Consider the following 26,745-nt stretch of genomic DNA (forward strand, 5'->3'; position numbering starts at 1 on the left):
CAGCGGGAACGATGACAGATTTTTCGGTGCACCAAGTTTAGTTTTGGTTACACTTAGCAAAAAGACACTGAAGCTGGTGCACAAACTGAGTTCACTATTCTACTGAAAGTTTCAAATGTACACAAATGGCGGGTTCATTAGGCATAGTAGCACTTAAACAAGTTTTAAATTTTTGATAATTTTAGAACTATGCCGAATATACTAAAGACATAAAACCCCTAACCGGAACATAAGGACAACATAATTTAATCACTTTTAAAGCAAAAAATTCAGAATTTACCAACATGTAAGAATAAAAAGATGGAGCTCACCAAGCCGGGGTAACAGAGTTATATATATCGAGTTTTAACGAAAGTTTTCCGCCACCGCAAATATCGCCTGCGCAAACGGTTCGCATTAGCGTGTTTAATCATATTTTGTGAAACGAGTTTTTGGCATTTGAAAGAGGAGACTTGCTTCTGAACACTGTGTTGTGAAATTTGTAAAAAAATATTGTTATCATTAAGTACAAGGTATCTGAAATGAAACTACCACGCTACCAGATTAGAATCATCACTGAACTTCCAGTTCTGTTGCAAAAGATCAGGTACAGAATGTCACCAAACCATGTGTACAGCTTTAGGTACTAATACTATACTATATGACACTATGAAGGTTCGGTACCAAAAGATCAAAAGAAGGACTATGACATTCAAGAAACAGAGCACTTTAGCCGTCCTATTGATGTTGATGAGGTCGACCTCGACAAAACCCTCCACAACAAGGTGTACAGCGGGATGCTAGTCTGTGTTGATGCTGCTATCAAAGACAAACGTCGAACTGAGTTCCGGCGCAAAAAGGGAATGTTCCACCAAGATATTGTAAAACCATATGTGTCTACATTCACCAGCTGAACTCGGATCGGATAAGAATGAGATCTTTTGCCACATCCACCATACAGCTCCGATATCGCTCCTTCGGACTTCTTTTTTTCACACCTGGGTGATATCTTCCATTCTGCAGGTCGTCCGAAATGAGGTTGATCTGTTTATGGACACGTGGACTCCGGACTTCCCGAATATATTTCGAGCGGATTTACAGTTACACAACAAAAGCCAGGGAAAGGAGGGAGAAAATATCTCAAATACCCCCTTTTAAACCGATTGGAGATTAGGGGACCCAATCGCGAAATCCTGGTGGTGACGAATTATCGTCCACCCCCTTTTAATTTGGACTCCACATCTAAAGTCGTACAGAATTTTTTTCGAAGCAAGGGAACTGAAAAAATCCGCAATGTCCTCGCCGAGATTCGAGCTTCGGACCTTCCAAACATTGATACAGCGTGCCTCCAGTTACACTACGAAGAAATGCGGAATGGAGGGAGAAAATAACCTTATAAAATCACCAAATAATTATCATGAGCTATAAAAATAAAAAATAAATTATGTCCTAAAAATCCGAAATTTCTGTATCACTACTCCATTCTTTCTTTTCGTGGAATTCTTAGGAAAGGCAAACCTTATTATTCAACATAAAAAGTGTAACAATATTAGTAAAAATCTCAACCACCTTAGTAAAAATTGCCAGAGTTTCAGACTGCACCAAACTGTGGTAAGGTACGCATTCTTTTGCTGTATTCCAAGTTCTAATAGCTTTTATAGAAAAACTGTGATTATTTTTGTCTTAAAGTCATTTTTAGAATTTGTGCGTGTGGAAGTTATCTATAGCTGAAGAAACAGAGGTGAAATTTCTGTGCGAATTCATCATTTTGCTACAAAATCGCTAAAGCAATGGTTCGAATCGTTTCCTAAAAAGAACGCTGCAAAACTTCCACCATAACAAATACAAAAACCTGTTTAGAATTAGATTTATTTATTGTTGTTTGGAATAAATATGTAGTTGAGACTTAAAATATGTGTGTAATAATATATCTATATGATATGCAATTTATTGCAAATGGAATTGCTTTTAATTAAAAGTAATTGCTCTTTTCTTCATCATTATTCACCATTCTGCGTCAAGGTGGCTGCATGCAAAGTAGTGACAACTTGTGAAAAATGATTTAGTAAAGAAGGATGTGTTGCCTTCTACAGAAAAGAACATATAACTTTCTTTTCTGTTCCTACTCATTTTGGTATGACGATCGCTCACTTTTCGCCATACAACAAATGGGATTAATATATCTTTATCAACTGAAAACATATTGCACAGGTCGTTACAATGTAATAGTGGCTACAACGAGAGATCGTTGTTGTTATTACCAATCTCACTTGTCTGACATTGGTCATCACAAACTTGCGCTGACCATTGTCAGGCGCCACGACTTTCATCGAAACTGGCAATCAAAATCACTTATCGTTTGCATCAGCCTTGAGCACTATATAGGTGACAGCTAGACTTTAGCTCAGTTTCGTCCCCCAGTATTGAGGGAAAGCACCGCGGAGGGACAGGCCCAAGGATCCTAACCTCTCGAGAGGACTTGCGAATCGTCACGTATTTAGAGGGCTCCCAAGCCATACAGACACTATACATTTACAAATATGCATGCCTTCTCTGGAAATCGAACTAGAGCCCTTTGGTCCGATAGTCAGAGTCACTAACCACTATCCTGATTGGGCGGCAGGAATGATCGTTAAGGCGAGTATTGATTTTATTAATAATACGAGTTTACATAACTGATATAATTTAAAGTGCCTTTGAAACATCTGAAAAATTATTGTAAGTGGTAAAATATGTGTGTAACTCTCTAAGTGTCTCGGGACAAAATCCTTTTGCACTTATTTAATCAAGGGAATATTACGCCAGAAAAACTTAATTTTTCACCAACAATCTAGCAATTGAGAACACTTATAAAATTTTTTAAATTAATTACTGTTCAGCCTTAGTCTAATAATTCATTCATACTTCAGTTAATACTTGAGTGGAATTGGTTTTTAAAGCAATTTGCTTTGAGAAAAAATAACACTTTCTTATTTGTTATTTAACATGAATAGACGTTCCAGAGCGCTTCTGATTTCTTTTAAATTCTTTGAAATGGAAACCAAAGAAATTAAATCTAATTAATAAAGCCTAGCGATTAAAATAATTCCTCGGCAATTATTTCATGACGTTCTACTGATTCGATTTATGAACACTTAGCAAAATTGAATTCCTTGGTGAAAATTTTGTGGGGAATAGATGCGGAGTATGTCAAAACATTCTATAGAATACATTCCCTATAAAATAATTACATTTATCTGTTAAATAAATATTCACAAATAAGATACAAAATAAATTTTAAGAGAGAAAATTTAAGTGCGAACCAGATTCAGGAGGCAAAAGAACATTAAAAAATAACTACATATAAAATAAAACATTATATAAATAATTTATTTATTTTTTAGAAGAAAGAACATTTTTAAAACGTAACTATGTAACGAAACAGAAAGAAACCCCTGGAACATTGGTAATTTTTATATTTTCTGTTTTTAGAAAATATTTAAAATTAAATGTTTTTTAATTGTTTTCATTTTATGATACAAGTTTTTAAAAAGTAGCAGTTTTTAATTCGCTTGAAGTCACTGTTATTAAAAATAATGAAAACTTTTTCTTAAACATTGTTGCTAGCGTCGAGGCTCATAAATAGATTCAATGCACACAGAACAGATGACATCTCGATAAAAATTTATTTTACCAAAAGAAGCGCTTTACAGTTCTAGGTTTGGTTTATTGAGATTATGGCAAAGCACACTAGGGCTATCTGCCTAAGGGAAGAGATGCCTTCGTGGAGGACTTTCTAAGTTAAACTGGCTCGTATAAACGTTACACACGGGGAAACACACGAAAACGCCCATGCAGCCAGCCCGTTCGCGGGATTCGAACCTCGGACCGAACTACCAGTGTTCAGTGACCTACCAGTGTTCTCGGCCGCTGCTGGGCCTTTACAGTTCTAGAATTTTTTGCAAAAATACTCGTACAGTTTGTAGAGACATTAGGTACTTTTTGGAAGCAGGCAAGATGAAAAATGAGCAATCGCCTTCGCTTCGAACCACGGGCCTCTGGAATACTGGCTCAGCGTGCAAAACCACTACACCACGAATGCACGCTAGGAAGGCGAGAGAAATACCTTATAAGTTATTTTCAGCATCACAGAGCACAATCAGTAGTTACATTTCAAACTATTAAGAAAGTTAAACACAATGAAATGCAAAGCTTATCTAAAGAGCGAAGCGAACACGGAAACAATCTCAATACTCTGACATTGACTCTGAACTAACAATTAAGAAACTGATGATCTCTCCGGTCTTATATAGTTCCCCCCTCCGGTCGTCGAGAAATTTCTAGTACCTTCCACTTCTCGAAATTACGGGAAGGCATAGGAGGGCCGGATACGATTACATTTGCATCTAGGGATTAATTGCATTTATTCAATCGATATAATAATTACAGTTATACATAGACAGGACCAAAATGTCTCCAGGTTTGGCGACTTCTGGTGATTTCTCGCCAAATTTGTTGACATTACTCGCCAAAACCGTCGCCAGCTTGAAGATATCTCACCAATTCAGCGAAATAAGCGTTTACTCAATTTTAAATAGCATTTCCGCATTGTCTCTTTAAAGCATTTCATGTTACATTATACAAATATTTCATGTTTCATTATGCTATTTTACACTGTACAAAAAATATTACTATTTGATGCACAATTTCACTAAAATTATTTTTATATGTACAAAAATACACATGTACACATTTATTAGTAAATAAAAAATAATACTACCACCCAAAACGGGTTCCTACGCTCTCGCTGAACTCGTAGTCTACCAGTCTGCTATTGCACTCGTTGCTGCCAACCCCTCTTTTTTTGCCTTGCCTTCATTATTAAGCATCGTTTTCTTCGTACTTACACCATATGCAATAAAATGGAAAAAAAAATTAAGTAGCACCATAGTATATATTTTAGAATTCCCAATACAGTGTTAAGTGTTGGCATATATTTTTTTCTATATTCTTCAGTGTTTTCCGAGTTCATCATATCTATATTGTGTTCTTAGTATAATAGCTTACAAAAACCTTTTTTTGTCTTTTTATTATTAACGCTTTGCGTGCAACTTCATTCATTAAATAGGACGTTATTCGCACTTACGCCACATAAAATTTAATTCAACAGTAAAATCACAAAATATTTAAAAACGGCATTTCTTTAGAATTTCCTATAAACAGTCTCGCGTGCTGGAGATAAAAACGTTTTATTCCGTACAGTGCTGCTACTGCTCGCTTTCAAATTATGGATTTTGTTAATCAAAAATTCATTAAGATATTACAAAATATGAAATAAGTAATAAAAAATATATAATGTCCTTCTATGAAAATGTTGAATATCTTTAATTAGATAGATCATGAATTAAACGCATTGTTTTTCAAACCAATCCGATTCAAAAGTAAGAAACAAATATTCTTAAAAACTGCAATCCTTTCAAACAGCTTAGCTTAAGTTTGTAAATCCACGGCGAGACATATTCAGTTTCAAAAATAAATATCATACATTTTTCCAAATGGCAACAGACTCGAACGAAAAGTGAAACGACGCATTTTTACCGATTCCGCGTATAATCCCATTCGACAAAAATAACCCCTTTTGAGCTAATAAGCTAATATAAGGATTCTCGGGGTGATATTGGTGGTTTGGTTTGGTTTATTTGATTATGGCAAAACGCGCAAGAGGAGGGATACTTTTGTGAAAGAATTTAAGAAAAGTATTCTCGTTACACATGAAGAAAATAAAAGACATATGTAGCCAACCCGTTCGCTGTTGATATTTGTGACTTTTTTACCACTGAAAACCACACTGCAATAAACTTTGCTCTCACTTTCTCTCTTTTTAGCGGGGGGGGGGGGGTTGAATCCTTTCACACGTAATAAACAATTTCGTTGAATGTCAGTAAAACTAGTCTTCTCAAAACTTACAGCGAAAACATTTTACAGTTTATTCTATTCTTATTTTAAAGATTAAAATTATGAAAAATAAGCCCAAATTTAGGGTTTTCGAATCTTGCACCTTCTTTAAAATTCGGGAGGATCAAAGATTATTCGAATACTCTATGTTTTTCAACATTGCTGATACTGTCCATGCATTGTGTAGGAATGCTATCTTTCTGCCCTTTCGCATCATTCTCGCTCATATAAAATTCGAATTCTGAAAAGCAGACATAGTTAGTTATCTGCTAGCATATTTATTTTGTTTTATTTCTTGGTATTCAAATGCTCGAATGTTTTTTATAATTTGCAACTTTTCTGCTTTTAGTGGGCATTCTGTCATAGCTTAAAACATTCGTTGAGTTTGTGGATTCAGACTGTATAAGAATGGTCGCTTGTTTGTAGAGGACCGCTAGTTAACAGAAAAATTACAAAATATTTAAAAACGACATGTTTAACTAATTGCATCTTAGTTTTGTCATAATTAACTAATTGCATCTTAGTTTAGAATATACTATTCTATGTTACTATGTGTTTTCATGTATGCATTACTATACCAACTATGAGCTGTTTTCACTTCATGTTTCTTCTTGTGGGCTGTTGAGTCATTAAACTATCTAAAATGAAACTGTATTCTTGTCTGCCATATTTATTTATATAGATTTAAAGCAAAAACACTGATTTGCTTTCCCATGAGTTTTGAAGATTCTAGTTTTTTTTTCTTCTGTAGTTCCATAAGAAGGAGGCTTATGCGAAACTATATCGGTATCATTGTCTTACTTTATACATTCAGCTTAACTAGAGCGGCGTAGATAGCGTATAGGTAGACCGCGACAGATATTAAAAAAAAAGTCGATCATATATCCACAAAAACTGTCCACCCTCTGTAGTATCATAATTAAACTCCTTCTTGTCATTCTAAATTTCCTTTTTCAAAATATCCGTTAATAAACCCTACCAACTTTTAGAATAAAAATATAGAAAAAATGTGGATCATATTTTCGAGTACATACCAGAATAAAGTCACAAAATCTCTGCAGCATATTTTGTGACCAAAGGCAAACAAAACAAGCTCTATGAACATGTAGAAGGAAAGGTATATTTTACGAGTTACGAACACCGAACGTTAAAGATTGGCAGTCGAAAGGCTAACTTAAACATACAGGATATCCCAAAATAAAATCGCCGAATGCTGGCAGTGTATTCAACGGCCAGAAATAAACAATAAGTGTCTTAAGAACACACATTGAGAAAAACACTGATCTATTTTTACAGAATTTGCTAGTTGATAAATTATGTGGCGTTGATTATCATTGGCAAGCGTATGTGGAGTGCTGCAGTTGAATAGTGTTCTCAACATACTGCCGAAGTTTGCGAAGCAAAGAATACTCATATTCAAGACATATTGGGGTTTGTTACAAAATTCTCAGTTTAAGAAGATGAGGAGACAGCGTCTGCCTCTTTTTGCTTTTAATCTCTAATCCTATGTATTTCACTAACTACGCATCAGGATGACGCTAGGCAAAAATACCTCTAATGCAAGAAAAAGGTGCTAAATCTGACAAAAAGTGCTACTTTTAGCCCAAAGGGCGTTAGCTTAGAAGGACTATTAATTTCGTTTTGGTATTTTGTGGCACTTCGGGGTAAACGGCTTTTCAAATTATGGGCACCGAATAGTATCGTCTTGTGTTATATTTAAAGGAATTAAATAATGAAGAATCTGTGTAATAATGAAGAATCTGTAAATGTATCTATATCTGTCGCACTGTGATAAAACAACAGTACCTAGAGCCCTCCAATTTTGAATAATGTACGTCTTCACCCGAATATGGGCAAATAGAAGCCAAATTTGGAATTTGTTTTATTATCTGTTTCATATTTTGTACAGCATTTATGAGTTTTTGATTAAGAAACTGAGCGATTTCAAAGCGAGCAATGGCAACACACTGTACGGAATAAAACATTTTTATCTCCAGCGCCCGAGACTGTGTGTCAGAAATTCTGAAGATATGATTTTTTAAAATTTTTTTCTGATATTGCTGTTGAGTGGAATTTTATGGTTCAAGTGAGAAAAACGGGATATTTAATAAATAAAGATAACACACAAAACGTTAAAAAAAGGAACCTTTGAGCATAATATAAAATCTGAAAATTTTCATATTCTTTTTATTTGCTTTTCATTCAATTTTTATGAAGTTATTATTTTAAATCATAAAGGAATTCAAAGCCGACTGAACTAATATGAAAAGAAAACTCACATCACTATAGTCGCCTATGACCATGAACTTCAGTTTACAGTTATTACAACCCACGGAATTAACTTGTATCTTATTTTGCTCTGTTACTGTTAATCTCATTTTAATGTTAAAATAATAGAACATTAAGTTTCATGGCACTTAAAGTGTTGTTTACATGCAATCTGGTGTTCTTACTTGGGAAAAAAACAATTTAAGTATTTATTCATTATTTTTAGTAGATTTAGCTAAACTAACTTGTTCAGAATAGTAAATTTGCAGTTGATGAATCTTTTAGTTTTTCTTAACTAATTTATTTTTATTTATTGTAAATTCTTGAAAATACTTTTGCAGGTGAATCTGATGAAATAGGGATGCATAAAAAGGCTGAACTAATGTACTAAATTAGAAACTTCTGCTTTTGTACAGCATTATTTTCTTAAAAAAACTTTATTCAAAAGATATGAATTCTTAATGTCAGTGAAAGTGAGCAAAGTGAGCAAACTAATGACGTGATCAATTATTCAACAAAGTACAAAACCTGATATTCTTTGTCACGTTTTCTTTAGTATTTTCTTCGCTAACGTTAGAAAATTTGCAGTAAATGCTGTTATTCTGTAAAACAAGTTCTAAAAAACTTGCTTGGCAAAACCGAGATATTTGTATTCCGTTGCTTCCAGAAAAGTTAATGATAACTGAAAGAATATAATGTAAAGCAGATTGTAATCTATTTATTATATATGCTGTATTCTTACAATAAAATAAGGTGGAAAAATTGCAAAGTGGAAAAAATAACCTCTATAACATTGTTACTTTTAAATCAATTATAAGTCGTCTTTTAATATGAAACGGTATCTATTAATGGATGTATAATTACTGTCTTCCAGTGGAGACGTCAGATCAGAGCACTTGCAAAATCTTCACTTTTTTTTTTTTTTTTTTTTTTTTCCTTTTGGGGAATCTTTGTCATTTTCAAGAAATTAAATGTTAAGAAACACTAAAGATATATCAATGTTGAGTACACTTTAAACTATTAAAAAATCAGTATTAAGTAAACCTACTTCGTATTCTCATAGGTACAATATAAAGAAAAAATTTGATGTAGACGCCACATGACTTCCTTGTACGGCCTATTAAATTATACACATTTTTTGCTCTACTTCGTTTAAACTTATTTCCTCGAATTATTGTAACTTAATTTACCGATCCTTCAAGATAAGTTGAAAATGACATCAAAAACTAAAAATTTTTAAATTAAATATCCCGGTCTTTTTTTTTTTTTTTTTTTTTTTTTTTTGGCCGTACAGCAGTCAAACTTCTTATAATTTTATTTCTTCATAACAAGTCTAAAATTTTCTCAGACCTAAGTATGGAAACCGGAAAAGCGTATTATAAGTTAGGTTTCGTTATTTGTCGAAAATACTTTTTTTTTTCATTTGACATTGTCAAAACATGAATATTTTCGTCATTTAAAACACTTCTGTAATTTGAAGTACAGTACAACTCGAATTATCTGAACTCCAACTATCCGAATCGCCGATTATCAGAATCGCTTTTAAAATTTCATAATTAGCTGAAGAAGAGAAGGAAAATGAGAAAAAGGAAAAGAAGCTCAAGAAAAGGAAAGGGAAGAGACAGGAGAAGATGAGGATGAAGTGTCACTTGAGGAATTAAGAAAATTTTTTTTTGAAAATTCTTGGATATTCAGAAGTTAGTACTGAGGATGCAGCAGAATGAATGGTGTGTGATTCATCAGACCCTGGCTTTCAAACTCTAAATGATGATGAACTTATTGAAAGTGTGAGAAAGGATGATCTTAATGTCGAAGTTGAAGCAGACATGGGACCATCAGCTAGTGAAACGTCTGCCGGATTTGAAACTGCGTTGAAGTGGATGGAGCGTTAGCCCGAGTGTGACCACATGCAACTTCTCATTGTCAAGCGGATGCGCGACTTGGTTGCCGGAAAACGGATAAGCTTACTTTGATCAAGATGTCAAACAGCTTACTTTGACCAAGATGTTCAGGAAGCAATGACTTTCAGCACTTGCAAGTACTTTACAGTACACTATATAACGTAACTATGTACGTAAAATTGTTGCCTTTTCATTTTAATTAATTGAAACCTCTTTTTCTTTAAATATATTTTTTTCTTCCATTTTCAACATACAGTTTATACGCGATAATTAATTAAATTGTATGTAGACCCTGTAGAAAAGAGAGACGACAGATATTATAGTAGTCCCATAAACAATATATCAACTTGCTGCGGCTAATATTTTCTTGAGTTATAGGAGATATATACCTACATACATACATACGTACCTACAGACGTCACGGAAAAAATCCCTTTTGAAACCACTTTGGATCCGTTCAATCCGTTCTGGAAAAAAAGTCCTTTATTCTGTTCGTACGTACAGATGTTACGCAAAACAATTGTCCAAAAAGATTCGAGAACAGTCAACATGGACATTTTATTTGAATTGGTACACTACATTTTTTGCGATTACAATACTTCCTTTACTTCGTACAAGGAAGTAAAGCGATTTATGTAATTAATTACTTGAATGATTTAGTTTTGTGGTTAACATTGGTTTTATAAAAGTCTTTCGAAGTCTAATTTTGATTTGCAGAGTACTAAGAGGAGTTGCAAAGAGCCGATGAGTTCTGCAAAACATAGTCTGATGCCCACTGATAAGGAATCAATATGAAGAAAGAATAATGTAAACATTTTTTTGCTATTAAAATGTAGTGATTCATGCGTTAATAACAAGCAACGACAATACGATAATTTTAAAACTGTAATCATATCGCTGGTGTTTGATATCAGTGCAGTCGATATTGTAGTCAGCTGGTAAATGTAACTAAAATGGTTGCTCGTGACAGCCGAACCATATCGATAGAAACCATATCGATCATCACATTTGTATGTTATGCAGAGTTATATTTATATTCATCATACTTACTATCCTCGAAATATTGAACAAAAAATCTGATGTGGACACCACATGATTTCCTTGTACGGCCTATTAAATTATACACATTTTTTGCTGTATTTCATTTAATCTTACTTCCTCTAATTTCATTAGAGATATATTTCTCATTTCGAGGAAAGGCAAAAATACATAAAAACTCAAAACATCTTCATTAAAATTAATAAAATACAGAAAAACATAAAACATCAAATATAGTTAATACAGTAAAAAAAAAAAAAAAAAGAAAAAAAAAATAGAATTAACTTTATAGTAACAAATGATAGCAATAAATATTTACGTACATTTCATACATTCGCGACAACCTAAAATTTATTGAACTATTTATTTTTATATTTGTAGACTAGACTAGACTTTTTATATTTGTAGACTTTACCATAGACTCTAAAACAGAATAGTTCGACATCCGACTAATAGGCTATTAGGCACACCCGCTAATTCGGTACCCCTTCCATTGATGGCGCCACAGGCATTTCATTCAGTAACATTCATTAACGCTCAGCAGATATTTCGCATCTTTTTGTCGTTTTCAGTTAGTTCCTTATTTCTTCCTTCCGTAATGTTTGCTTTCTTTATTTAAAATATATTAGAAGATAATTCAACCAAGATCACTTAGCATAAAAGTTAAATATATCTGTAAAATGGGCTAAAAAATTGAAAACTTAATATTGGAAAAAGGCAATGTATATTAGTATTCCACGGAAGGCAATGTATATTAGTATTCCACTTCTTTATACAGCCTATTAAATTTACACGTTATTTACTACACTTTATTTTAATTTATTTGCTCGAATTTCATTAGAGATTTCTCATTCAATCAATTCAGTTCTCACTTCATGGCAAGGCAAAAATATTAAAAACTCAAAACAACTCCAATAAAAATTGTAAAATATATCAAACCTAAAACACCAATACTGTTGAAAACTGTTTAAAAAACATTTTTTGCAATTAAAATTAAATTTTCTACGGGAATACAAGCAATTCGACCAAAGGGCAGAAACACAAAATTTTCAATGAACCAAAATATAAAGTTAACTGGCGTTTCTCCTAGGCCAAAAGACACTAAAGTTGATGCATGAACTGACTTAATTCACTATACTACTAAGAGTTTCAAATGTAAACAAATAGCTGTCCCGTTAGGCCTAGCGCAACTTGCACTTTTAATGTAGTCAATTCTCAAACTATTGCATGCAGATTAACTAAAAGCATAAAATCCTTAATCGGAACAAAGAACAACATAATTTAACCTCTTTTAAAGCAAAAAATGCAAAAATGCACAATTTACCAACTAGAAGAAGAAAAACAGAGCTAAGTGAGCTGGGTATATTATATATACATATATATATAATTGAAGGGGAATACTTCTATTAAAATTCCTGTATTTCAAATTAAAATTAAGAAAGCCAATAAAGTAAAATAATTAGAATTTCAAGTCTAAATAAATTCCAATTTGCAAATTCGTAATTTTTAAATAATATTAAAAAAAATTTCTTAGATTTTAAAAGGTTATAGAAAATTTTTTTAAAGTATTAAATAGTAAAGGGAAAATCTGCATGGAAAAAAATTGTTTTGCAATCAATGGCTAATAGTAGTGGATATGCATAAAATTGCGACGCAAAAATTGCTAATAATAATTATACAGCCATATAAAGAAAATTACCTAAAAATGAACATTTCAAAAAATAATGAAACAATACTGACTCTTCAGGGGCAATTAGCTTATTTCACACTCCTTTCAACCATTTAGACATCGTGTTTCGTCCTTGCTATGCATATACAAATCAAAAGTAGATATGAAATTAAATGTAAATATTTAATTCCTCAAATTTAGCAAACTCATATGCATATCAAGAATTCTCCTACATGCTGTAAATTAGTTTAAAATTATTTGGAATGAAAAACTATACCCACCCTTTTACTTATATAGTATATATATAAAATTACAAACAATTTATCTAAAAAAAAACATAATTATACCTAGTTATTTTGCTCATTAAACTGCTGAAAAATCATCAGAAAAGACAAAGTAAGAAATTTAAAACTAATTTTTCACAAAGACCAAAAATTAAAATTCATAAGCAATAAATTTCATAAAACCCTATAAATGTAAAAAAGAACTTAATAAATGTGAAAACTAAAATACTTCAATCATGTAATACCCTAATAAATGTGAAAACTAAAATACTTCAATCATGTAATACCCTAATTCGAAAAATTGTCGAAATTCAAGGGAAAACTTATGCAAAAGAAAAGGAATTCAATCAACTTCAATGCCACTTCGTCAGGAGGAGGAGGAACACTGAAATCAATTGAAATCTCTCTTCCACAAAAATCCTTACTTTTCTGTATCCAGAATTAGCCGATGAACCATTCCAATGTAATTTTAATAATAATAGCTCACCCGAAAATTCTGGTCCTCCTCAAAGCAAGGAAAAGCAAAGTAAATTATAATCGAAATTTTACGTTTAAACAAACATAACTTTATCCAAGGAATTGAAAACGAAAGTGAAATAATAATCTCTGTGAAAAATTGGTTCTAAATTTCTTACTTCATATCCTTCCTATATACATATTTTTATATATAGTAAAAAGTAGGAAAAGATATTATAAAAATTGAAACCTAGTAAGTCAATATATAATATATGTAAAATATAAAAAATATGGCTTTGCTCTACGCGAACAGGCAGCCTCTAACTTTCCGCAATTTAAGATCTTTCCTAGACCAGTACTTTCGAGAACATTCTAGCCTATTACGTAACAGCTACTATAAATAACAAATGCGCGCCATTTTGCGGACAGAAGCTTCCCTCTCCCTGTGCTGTTAGAACCTACGCTGCTGCTCCCATCTTCCTTTCCTCTATGACGCAATAAATTTAAAGTAATCTTATTTAGTAACGAATATTGATCTGCTTCTGAAATTGAAATAAAGGTATGGCATAGTAAAAAGTGAAATCCTGTGTCTTCTTTGGATTAACACTCTGCTACAGAAATGCCTGGACTTTGATGCCAAGCCTCGTCATTCATGTGCCACGACTGCCGTATCATCATATATATATATATATGTGTGTGTGTGTGTGATATACCAGATTTTGTCCGGAATAAAATAGATTGGTAAAGAATCATAGACGTAGTCGAAGTTCAAAGTATCAGACGATAAGTTTAAAAAACAGGATCCATTTATTATTATTCAGGAGAAATAGCAGTTACAAAAATCAGATCTCCGGAGTAAATAAAAAAGAACTACTAATAACTTTTTGTATGAAGTTTACTGCATTCTTACATTAAAGAAAAAAACCCGATATTCCTTTGCGAGTACTTTTATAGCCTCTGGAAAGGCGGAGCTTCCAAGAAATGACGTCAGCCTCGTCAGCCATTCCAGTCCGCTTTAAATATCTCCAGAACATTCTATAACTATACGTGTAGAAAAGGCGGGAAAAACAACTTGACTACGGGGCTGTGGATTTAATTCCACGTACTTTCAAATAAGAGACCGTCGCCATTAAAAATGAAAAGAACATACAGTTAGAATTTTAAGTGTATTTTTGACTATGGAATTTTATTTTACACACACACACATATATATATATATGGATAGATAGATATAAATATATATACATACGTTTGTGGCCGATTGCGGCCTATTGCAACAAAAAAGGAAGGTGCATATCTAGATGTTATAGCTGTTCCATATACAAAATTTTACCGTTCTACGGCTAATCGTTTATGAGTTATGCGAGATACGTACGTACGTACAAACATAACAAAAAAGTAGCTTTTTCCTTGGAATATGATACCCGAAATTTTTTGCAATTACAATACTTCCTTACGTATAGAAAAGTAGCAGCGCCTATGAAGAAAATGGAATTTAAAAAGACTTCATGCATTGTAAATAATGGCGACTTCAAAGTAGAAACTGATTAAATGATAATTAAGCTACAAATTAGCTATTACATTTTTTGTTATTAAACATATTTGCAGAGTTACTGAATGGAACGCTTTCGTTGCTCTCTCTATAAGATAATGCGAAAAAATTATTTTTAGGCAATATAATTTATTTCAATAATAATTCGATCTTGAACGTGCTGAATTATTGAACTTTTGACGCATACGTATTGAAAATGATCCAAATAGTTTCTTCCCGAGTGCTTTAAAATTAAGTTGTATGAGCGGAATTCGCAACACGAAAAGCTATTGACAATTCAATCCTCCATCGATCCACAGCATCATCTTATTTTAATGTCTGCAGTTACAAATCGATGAATGAAATCAGTGGAAAAGTTAGTCGAAACAGTGCTATCTTTAAGATGTTTATTGTTTAAACTAAGAAAACTCTTATTCTGAAAATCTATTTAATACACAGCTATAAACACAAGATTCACATCAGATATGTATTGTGCATTTCGTTGCTAAAGATTCTGGCAAAACAATAACTTTGTGTAGTTAAGTTTACCTTAAATTACAATAAAAAGGTAACAGAATTATTTCTTGAATTTCAGAGGAAAAATTCAATTTCATTTAGAAGATAATTATTACATTAATTAATAAATAAATACATCGTTTTCTCTTAATTGTTAATAATATATATTTATGAAGAAACATTTTTTGAATGCATATGTTAGACATGCGTTAAGACAATGATCTTCAAAATATTTTTTTAAATTATTATAAAATATTTTCAATTATTTGCAGTAATAAATGTTTGCTAAGTAAACGACATAAAAATATTTGAGAAAAACCTTTTGAAAAAACCTCTGTTAGTACCTGTAATTATTTACAGTAAATAAACAAAAATAATTAAATACAATACTTCTTTTAAGAAATTAAAGCCATTGTTATAAAGTGTATCTAAGTATTAAAATATTTTAATAAAATAAATACTGAAATTTTAAGCAAAAGTTATTCAGAAACCTACAATTAGACAATTAGATCTAACAGGCAAAACTAAATTCATAAATAAAACTGACAGGGCTACTCATGCAAAAGACAGAATCGGATATGCAGCCCTGATGACCATATATAAACATGAAATGGAGGTGACATCACGCTTCATTATCCGTTCTTGAGCAAAAATCAATCACGTGATATTTATCCAACTATTAAAGAATCAACTCTTCATCTCTATCTTCCTCTTCCGTACGATCTCGTTTCACTACAATGTACTGATTACAACACGTTTTCTTAAAAAAGTAAAATAAAAAATTTAATTAATATAATTAAAAAATCTGAAAGCTTTCAGATTTTATATTACGCCTAAAGGGGCGCTTTTACGTTTTGTGAATTACTTTTATTTATTAAATATCATGTTCTTCGCACCTAAAAAATAAACTTCAATTCAACAGCAGTATCACAAAATGTTTAAAAAGTGTATATTTTTAGAATTTCCGATACACTGTCTCACGCGCTGGAGATAAAAATGTTTTTTTTTTTTTTTTTTTTTTTTTTCGTACAGCGATGCCATTGTTCGCGCTGAAATCGGTGAGTTTTCTTAATAAAAAATTCGTTAAAGTTTTACAAACTATAAAAGAGATAATAAAAGAAATTCCAAATTCCAAATCTGAGCTTCCAGATGCCCATATTCGAGTGAAGGACTACGTTACTCAAAATTTGATGTCTCTAGGAACCTTTTTCTTCGCAATGCAAAAAACATACATACATTCATGCAGATTCTTCATTGTTTTATTTCTTTAAATATAATGCAGGGCTCTGATATTTGGTGGCTACAATTTAAAAAGTGAAATGCCGTTTTATAATGGACTACGAGAAATGCCAAAACGAAATTAATAGTCCTTCTATGCAAATTGCCTCTTTGGGCTAAAAATAGAAGCAAAACAGGGAATTCCTTTCACTTAAAGTAAAACATCAAGCAAGAAAATTATATCCATTGATTTTAATATGTTTTCTTCATATAATATTAGGAAAATGCTTAACAGAACTTTATTAAACGTATTATTTTACTTTTATATCAGGTAAAATTCTAATTATACCTTAAGCAATTAACACTTCCTGCAGTGTAAATTCAAAGATTAAACTAAATAAATACCTAAATTAATATGCTTATTAAAATTCACAAATAAAATGACGAACTCTAAATTCAAAACATAAAGTCGTATGCACCAGATTATTTATGAGAATTTATATTTGTATTGTGATTGCACTGCAATTACTTGTTGCATTTGCACTTATTGGATGCCCGATTCAGAAACTAGAGGACTTATTTGTAAATTAATCATTTATGCATAATCGTATTAGTAATTAATGGAAAACAGAGCTCGTATAATTCCCTTAAGTTATGATTGAGTTATTCATGCATACCATATTTAAGAAATTTCATTATATATAGGCCGTTTCAAAAAAGATACAAAATCATTTTTATAAATACATTCGAAGCCGAGAAATAATCTCAAACAATTATTTTTACAAATTTTCAAATAGTTTCATTAACAATATAGAAATTACAGAGTATTGCTGTAATATGAATAGTAGTAATATTAATTCCAGCCTATATTATAATATTAAATAAATGAAAATGAGAGCATCTGTTACCTTTATGAAGGCATCTGTTAAATTAATACAACTAATGTTAATTAGCGATAGGTTATTACGTTTGTTTGTATGTTTATTTAAAAATTAAGCAAGTCACACGTTGGCTGTATGGGCAGGGGAAAGGATGACTTCGTGGAAAATAATTTAAGGGAACGTGCTAGGCATTCAAGCTATATATCCCCCAAACACAAAAAAGACCGTATAGACAATTTTTTTTTTTTTTTTTTTTTTTTTTTTTTTTTTTGAATGTGAGGTACCAGTGGTTAAAACTCAGGTTATGGTGTGTATTATTAAATTTCATACAAACTAGACTAATATATAGAATAAAATTAGACTAATATATATTAACGGTCAAAAGGTTTCCATGGAATATAACACCACCATTCCAAATTTTACGCTTAATTTAATGAATTTACGGGTATTTAGCATGAAGTGATTTTGTTTAAAATATCTATTTCAGAGAATCGAAATCGTCTAAATTATCAGAAACTTTATTATGAGATTATGCACGAAAAGAGGAACTTCGAGGGAAAAACGTTTAGTTCATAATCTAAATACAAATCTCAAAATTGGCAGCATTTTTTACTCTGCAAAACATTATATTTATCAATCGTTCCCGGTTGAAATATCATTAAACTAAAACACAAATGTCGTAAATGTCACACAGACTGCAACCAGCAATGAATCAAGCAAGAAATGCATCGACATACGCTGTATATAAATTGCGACAGACAGTTAATCAAACTAGAAGAACTTTCATAGTAAATACATTTAAATATTCAAAGGTAAACGGTATATATGAAAAGAAATTTGCGTAACTGAAATGTTACAGCTATATGCAGAGTCATTTTCTAAAACTAAAAGTTCCAGAATCCTATGAAAGACATCAGGATGGAGAAGGGAAATAAATGAATAAAATAAGTAAAAATAAAAAATAAATATAAAAAGATGAATCAAAATGCTTTTAAACGTATATAAATTAATCATAATTAGAGAAGTAAGAAATTAAATTAAATTAATACAACTGAAAGGGAAACATGTTAAACTAAAATTTAAGCAAAAGAGAAGCTTAGCGTTAATTTTTGAATAAAATTCTACTGATTTCTAAGGCGATGAGACATGAGTCCTTCTACTTCAAGGGCAAAACACTTTTGCAAAATTCATTTCTTCCTTGTTTGTTATTCCTGAAGAAGAGAAAGATCTATGTCTCATCGTACTTGAAATGGATAGAAATTAATTAAAAATATACACCAAACCATGGTTGCTTTTTTAAAACAAAATTTTAAAACAAATCATCGTAAAACTGCAATGGAACAGAATAAAAGGGAAAGCTGTAGAGATCACTAAACATTTTTCAAAGCCAGCAAAAGTGAAAAATGTGCAATGTTCTCCCCGGGATTCGAACACCGGACTTTCCAATTGCTAGCTGGACGTGCCTCCCAGTTACACCACGAAGGGACACAGTAAAAAGGGAGTAAAACCTACTACTTTCTCTCTAAGGAACTACTTTCTCTTACTAAGGAAGTGGAGAAGCCGGCATTCAATAGCCAACCCTGGAGAGGGGACTAATTATCTTTACCACCTTTTAAGCTCACACGCCACTTGTAAGTCATTTAGAAATTTTTTTAACACTCCTATATGACCAGAGCTCATATTGCTTGTATTCCGGTGCACTTCTGCTAAAACTGAGATTTTATTCTAAAAGTGAGAAATTAGTCGAACCGGGAGCTTATTGCAAAACAACAGATTTCTAATAAAAATAATTATTTAAATAGATGTATTGATTTCATTAACTAAAGTATTAAAAGTTAAGTAAAAATTAGTCAGAAATGTATATCATCTAACATTAAGCGTAATATCGAAATTAGATTAAAAAATATTGAAAATAGTATTTATTATTCATTTAATTATTTACAAAATAAAGAAACATCATAAATAAATGTGGTGATCTAATATGTTCCCTCATAAAATAACTTGAATATTTGTAACAATTTACAGAAACAGTAAAAAAAGTGTATATCTGTAAAAAGACACCTACGGTTTTCCTACTGCACTTTTTTCCTAGACTTTATACTTGAAAATTCGAAAAGAATGGGAACAAAATACTGCTAATGAAATTGTTCTCTAAACTATTCAATTAGTCTTCATAATTATTAAATGTTAATATAATTTATCTTCTTGCGAAGAAAACGTGCTTTAGAAAACCGTAACATTCAGTTAACTCTATAATAAATAGAAGATAAGCTTAGAAAATAAGAGCTGCATATCTCATTTTCCTGTTTTATAATTCACGACTATTAACGGATTAAAGTAAAAGACCATTGTATAGTATGAAATTGAAATAAAATGACATTTATAGAAAGAAAGAGAATCTATCAATATAAAATTTCTTAAACTCTCAAAATTATTATGGAATTACTACTGAGTTTATCACTTGCCAGATAGAAAGTTATTTTAAGCTTCGATAGCTAACACTAAAGCAGACGAAAATGCAATACAATAAAGCAATGAAAATTCTAATTTAAAAAAAATTCTGATTGGTTTACCAAGTAGCACCAAGTTACCAAGTAGTTTTAATATTCTAAAATTAACAAAACACAGTATAGTATTACGTAAATATTTATATAAATGATAAAGTAATACGGTGCGAAATAGCAATAAAATGGGATAATAAAATTATTATTTACAACAAATATTCAGCATATTTTTAAGTTTCATAAGACGACATGTATCATATAAGCATATAAGTATTAAAAATTTGCAGAAATCATAAAAACATTAAATGAATTTTATAAAAATATTATTTTATAAAGCTAATTTGCGTGAACTAACTGTATGTCATTAACAAAATTTTTATAAGATAATATTTTTGTTTTGTAACTAGAGGAATATAAATCTTCCACACTTTTTAGACAAATAATTTATACTTCACATACGTTTTTCTAAGTATAATACATTACAGTTACTTGTACAGGTTACAATTAATATCTCTGCTATTAGCAGATACTTTATACGTAACATAATTAGGTTCTTACTGAAATTCAATTTTGCATTTTCTCGATCAAAAAGAACACTTTCACCGACCAAACATAATAAGCTAAATATCAAGTTAAATGTGAGTAGCAGAAGAATTTTGCACAACTACTTCAAAATATAATACAATAATTGAAAACATTATAAAAGTTCAATTTATTTTACTTACAACTTAGAGGCAAATGAGTGTATATCTATGCCATTCAAACTAGTAAACACGATTCTTAGAGAAAGAAAAAGCTGTTTATTTTGCAAACGATTTATATTTCGCACATTGTTCGTAAAAAATATTATTATTTTCGCATTTCAAAATAAATCCAAAGATCCTAAAATTACACCGAACTCGGGAAAAAAAGTATTTAAATATTATTAGTTATGTACAACCACCTTTTTAAATTCACTATTCGTTTATTACTACAATTATTAGTTTTACAATTACAATAATTAATTTTGAAAGACGTTCCTAGTGTTCCAGTGGAAAACGTTCATATATTTCCTAAATTTTCAAGAGCATTTTTCATTTTTCTGATTTTCTAGGATTTTCCAGAATCTACCGAGGGAGTGGCAACTCTGCATACCATAAAATGTTTAACAAAAACGAACACAGTTACGCATTTTCATTCGGAATTTTAAAAATGAGATAAGTTTTGGATAATTTTTGAAGTTTCATGAATTTATGCAAAATTTCAACTGCTGCTGAAATCAAGACTACTGTTCAACTGATAATGAAACAGAAAGTATCCTCAGTTAATTGTATGTTCATTGTCTCAAAAATTGTATGTTCTATGTTTATTACCAGTCAACTTTGCTATGCGTCTCCAAAAATCAAAATTATTTGTGATAAGGCACGAACAGAAAGAGGGTGTGTAGTGAAAGTGATCAAGTTTCTGACTGTAGCACTATTGAAATCGTGCTGAAACAAACATTAATTAATTAAAATACACCTAAATCAATTTTAAATGCAATTTATATGCGAGAATAAATGGCTAAAAGAAGAGAAAAAATCATATATGCTGCTGATTGGTTTTAAATAAAATGCTTTATGTCTGTTCAAATTCCAAAATTTGCTTTTTGAAAAAATGAATAAAACTGCAAATTGATATTATTAATATTGATTATACGTGTTTTAGAAAATATATTATAATTTATTCATATATTAATATTGTTTTGAGAATATTTTAAAAAACAAAAAAAAAACAAAAAAACAAAAAAACACGTAAAGAAAAATTTTACTTGCATTTTATAATTTTTTTCAACATTTCTAGCTAGATAAGCTTTTAAACAAAAGCTTTTAATTTATGTTTATATTAACTAATTGGCCGCTACTAGTTTTTATTTTATATACATATATGTGTGTGTATTGAAATTCATTAATGTATTGTTGACACCAAGAGTAGAATCTGAAAATTCATTCCAAAATTAGAAACAATTAGATTCTGTGCTATAAATTGACCACTAATACGTAAATTACAAACCAATAACAAGTGGAAATCTACTGCCTGAAAGAAAAACGGATCTGTTATGTACAAAAAAGGGGTACAGTCGACTGCAACAAGAATATAGCTTTATGATGTCATATATACTTTAATGTGTTCTTAATGTATTGTCGATAATAAGCGTAGAATTTGAAAATTCATTCCAAAATTGGAAACAATTAGATTTTGTGCAAGAAACTGACAACTAATACGTTAATTAGTAATCATTAATTACAAGTCTATTGCGTGAAAGAAAACCTGATCTGTAAAAAGAGGTTCAGCAAACTGCAACAAGAATTTAGCTTTATGGGGGAGGGATGTTATGCATACTATAACGTGTTTTTAATCTATTGTCGACAGCAAGCATAGAATTTAAAAATTCATTCCAAAATTGGAAGCAATTAGATGTTGTACAAGAAATACGTTAATTAGTTATCAATCGATTTTCATTACAAACCGCACAAAAAGAAATCCAAAGTGAATTGTGAATTTTAGTTCCTTTATATGTAAGAGTCAGCATGAGAAGTAAAATGGTAAGTGCAAAAAATATTAAAGAAAATAGCTCAGTTTTTTATACTTAAAATTATGAAAAAAAGCAACCGTTATATAGCGTATAATTTGTAATAAAACACTGTCCATTTTGATGGCGACCAGATTCAGAAGCAAAAATATATTTGCCAAAACTTTAAGAAACTTCTGTTACCAATTGGTAGCGAAAATCAAATTGGAAGAGAATTACGCCAGTGTACAATTTTAAATTAGACAAAAAAAAGAGCGAACTTAGTTTGACGTAGATTTTTATTAAAACTCTATCAGTTTTGAGGGCGATAAAAACTCATTTTTGCTCTTGAAGAAGAGAACACATGTCTGATCACCCTCGAAATCAAGAAAGTGTTATTAAAAATCGAAACAAAACTAAAACTGCTGTGTCACCTAGTTTTAAATTTTAGACTGACGTATCTTCCTTGCAATTTCATTAGTATTAAAAATTTTATTTTCTAAAAAGACTTATATATTCCCATATTTCCTATCCGAACTTCAGATTTCCATTTCAAAGTATAAAGTAACACAGAAGAAAAATGTAAAATCGATATCTCACCTTGAAACTCCTTCCTGGCCGCACTGACATTGGTGACTATATTGGCAACGTGTCCAAGCACGGCAGCAAACAAGAAGAGACCTATGGTGAGCTCCAGAATTAAGAAGAAATACTCGCCTTTAGTCCTAGGTCGGGGAAGTTCCCCTATTGTACTGAGAGCTAGTGTGCTCCAGTAGAAAGCGTGCAAGTACTCGCACATGGTGTCCTTGCAATTGCCCTCACTAGGAAAGAACCAGTCCCGAGACCCGAAACCGCCATTGGTCGCGATGATGTGGTAAAAACAGGCATTCCAGTGGAATATCACCAGAACGTAGTGTGTCAAACTCAAGGCTCGAAATACATTAGGATAGTTCGTGTGACGTTCCGTTCTGTCCAGAAACGCCCAGAATCTGTAGATCTTCACTAACCTGAAACATCGTAAAACCGAATTGAAGCCTATAGACAGGTAAAGAACATCCAGTGGAAGGAGACACAGACAGTCGATGTAGAACATGGTGGAATTCATGTAGAATTGCCGTAATTTCACTGAATCTGTTTGAAGCACGCCTTCTTCGAGGTAACCTGTCCGAAAATGGAAGGCGATGTCTAATGCGTACAGTAGGTCTGCCAGATAGTCGAATGTGAACCAGGCCCCTATAGTGGACCTGTTGATCTCCTGGAAGGCGAAGCGGTATATCATTACCCAGAAGTTGTACAGGAAGGCGACACTGACTACCATGGACCAGTAATAGCAGAGACGTCCAGAGGGATCAAATACAAATGACCAATTGCAGCTGGCCCTCTCGGCGCTTCCAGCAGATGTGGAAGATTCCCACTTTTCGAATTCACGTTTGATTTCTTTTTTCCGTTGGTCTCTCGTCTTGCGTGGAATCTCGAGTTCACTGCTCACGTGAGCCCTGTTCACGAAGGCCATGGTCGAGTCCCTGGACCGGCGTTTTGCCCCATAGGTCAACCCTGTGCCCCCCAGGAAGCGGCTGCTCACAGATTCTAAAAGAGATTGCCTAGAACCAGATTTCAAATTCTCGGAGGATTTGGTCCCGTACAAAGCGGGCGAGGCAGTATGGATGCGAGTATGGCTGACGCTGCGGCCCGCGCTCTGCAAGCGGTCCGTCGTACCCGTCGTCGTGATGATGCCGGGTACGACGCGCGGCCCGTTGGCCGTCAGCGACCCACTTCCGTACTTAACACTCTCAGGTGCCGCGTTGCTCACTATCGCGATATCCTCCAAATCATCATCCAGCTGCATTTCTTGGGGGGAACACTGGGTGTATTTAACCATCCTACCCGCTTCTCGCGCGGCCCTCAGTGGAATCTTCTTCATGGCTAGTTTTTAACCGCGGTCAAGAATATGACATCACCTTTTGGCACCTTGGAAGGCTGTCACTTTCCTCGAAAAACTATCAGTTAGATGTTGGACCCCATCGTCATCTCCCATTGGATAGGAAAAAGAGTTACATTTATCACATTCAAAGAATTTTTAAAAAGGAAGAATTCAGGAATTAATAATTAAAACATTTGTGGCCCTCTCAACCCTTTTCTTGTCTAGTTCTACGGGACTATGAAGAATGAGGCCTACCTATGTATTGTGCCATTCTTACGTAGATTGTCCTTTTTCCAGTGCGTACTATTTATGTGATTATAAAGTAAAGGTGAACAAAGGGGCGGGGGAACCGGTGACGGTGGGTGGAGGTAGAATCCTCCTCGCGCGAAGAACATGGTTCTTCCTCCTCTCCACACCCCTCCCGCGGTGATCTTTAGGCTAAGTTCTTTAGCTAGTTGATCACTGGGGCCCATATTCGTAATTTTTCCGCTGACACGTTGTCTTGGTTTGCCTTCTACTTCCATTTATCTCAGCAGTTGCCTTTACGCTGTCCATACCTGGTAACGGATTTTCTTAAATTTTATAATACCCTACGTAATTGAAGCTGTCGGTGTAAAAAGATTCGGATCCGACTTTTTTTGAAGCGAGAAGATTCATGGCTCATGTCAACAAGTAACACTGCTCCGGCATAGAGTAACACATGGGATGAGAATAACACAAACACTGTTCTTTTAAAACTAATCCGATAAAAGTGATTATCACTGGCACACAATCCTTCAACGTATGTCACTCATTGCTGTCACATTTCTGATGGACTTCGTGCAATAACACTGAAACGCACATTGCCTAATAACGAAACAGTCCGCACCATAGCACTGGAAGCGAGGATCATTCGCCGGCGTTTGTTGTTTCCCCCACACGCACAACACAGGAGCCGCCGTGTGGATAGATTTGTCGTAATCCTTGCTTAATCCTATGATTAGGGATAATGAAAACACTGCTACGACCACAAACACCTTAAGCAGTGAAAAGAGAGAGTGTGCGAAATCTGAGAACGAGATTATTTATTGTGGAGACGATAAGTGAAGAAATGGAGGCGGTGAGACGAAATGTGCTGTGAGAGGATGGGGATGAAACGGCAGAAGGTCGGAGCGAGCCGCTCAAAGATACGGACGACACCAATCTTCCCTCGAGGGGTTGCAGCATGTCGCAGAGGAGGGGTTAACTGCAGAGAGTTACTCTCACTCGACGGAATTTTTCTAAAGAGCGTATCGTAAATTAATAGACATAGTCTGGGAATATTTTTTAAGACTTAGCACGTCGCTCAGTTTTATTCAGCAGATTTCCCTTTAGAAATATTTTATTTATGAAAATGAAAAATGTTATTCTCTCATTAAAATTACTCCCTATAAGCCACCTTTAATTTTTTAGGATGAGAAAATATGAGTATTTATATCTAAAATATTAATTTAATTTTCTGTTTCATCGATAAAATACAAATATTTAATTATGCTGACTATTTCCAGTGTTTAAAGGAGCTGTCATTGTCTCGCTGGTATTTTTAGGACTAAATAATACTAAGAAAAACACAAACGGTAGAACTCCAAATATCCGGAACAAATGAGATCCCAGCACATTGCAAAATTTTAATTAGCTGTGCAGTTTTTTTTTTTCTTTCTTTATCCAGTTTTTTCCCCCTTTTCATTTTTTTTCACATACGAAGACCAATTAAAGATGCATATTGACTCCTTTACAGGTCTCACAGTACTTTTGAATGTATTATGCAATGATATACACATATGTCTACTCTACTAATTTACTAAATTGATTAGTAAATGAAACAAGCTCAAATAAATCCATAAACGTATATTCCATTTTTTTTTTATTTTCTCTGCATGTTTATGCAATTAATTTTAATGTTATGTTTAATTATTTTCAGAAATTACTTGAATAAATTTGTTATTTATTTTACGCTGAGTTTCACTTTTTTATCATTTTGTTATCATCGCTAAAACATGCGCATCGAAATTTATTTTCCTTACTTTGAAATAAGCATACCCGTCTCTTTTTCTAATTCATTTATTCATTAATAGAAAAGCGAGGAGAAAAAAGTAT

General features: G+C 32.4%; 1 protein-coding gene across 1 annotated transcript in view; it reads right to left on the reverse strand.

Moving 5' to 3' along the window:
- The window catches only part of LOC118187962 (uncharacterized), a 139,388-nt gene extending 113,615 nt beyond the window's left edge, over positions 1-25,773 (reverse strand). Inside the window, exon 1 of the mRNA XM_035358272.2 lies at positions 23,310-25,773. Within this exon, the coding sequence (XP_035214163.1) occupies positions 23,310-24,630 (1,321 nt within the window). The 5' untranslated portion in view covers positions 24,631-25,773. The remainder of the gene's footprint in view (positions 1-23,309) is intronic.
- Between the last annotated feature and the right edge of the window lie 972 nt (positions 25,774-26,745).

Source organism: Stegodyphus dumicola, chromosome 1 (assembly GCF_044657685.1).
Source record: "Stegodyphus dumicola isolate Sdum_Otavi_A_Nest chromosome 1, ASM4465768v1".
Classification (NCBI taxonomy): Eukaryota; Metazoa; Arthropoda; class Arachnida; order Araneae; family Eresidae; genus Stegodyphus; species Stegodyphus dumicola.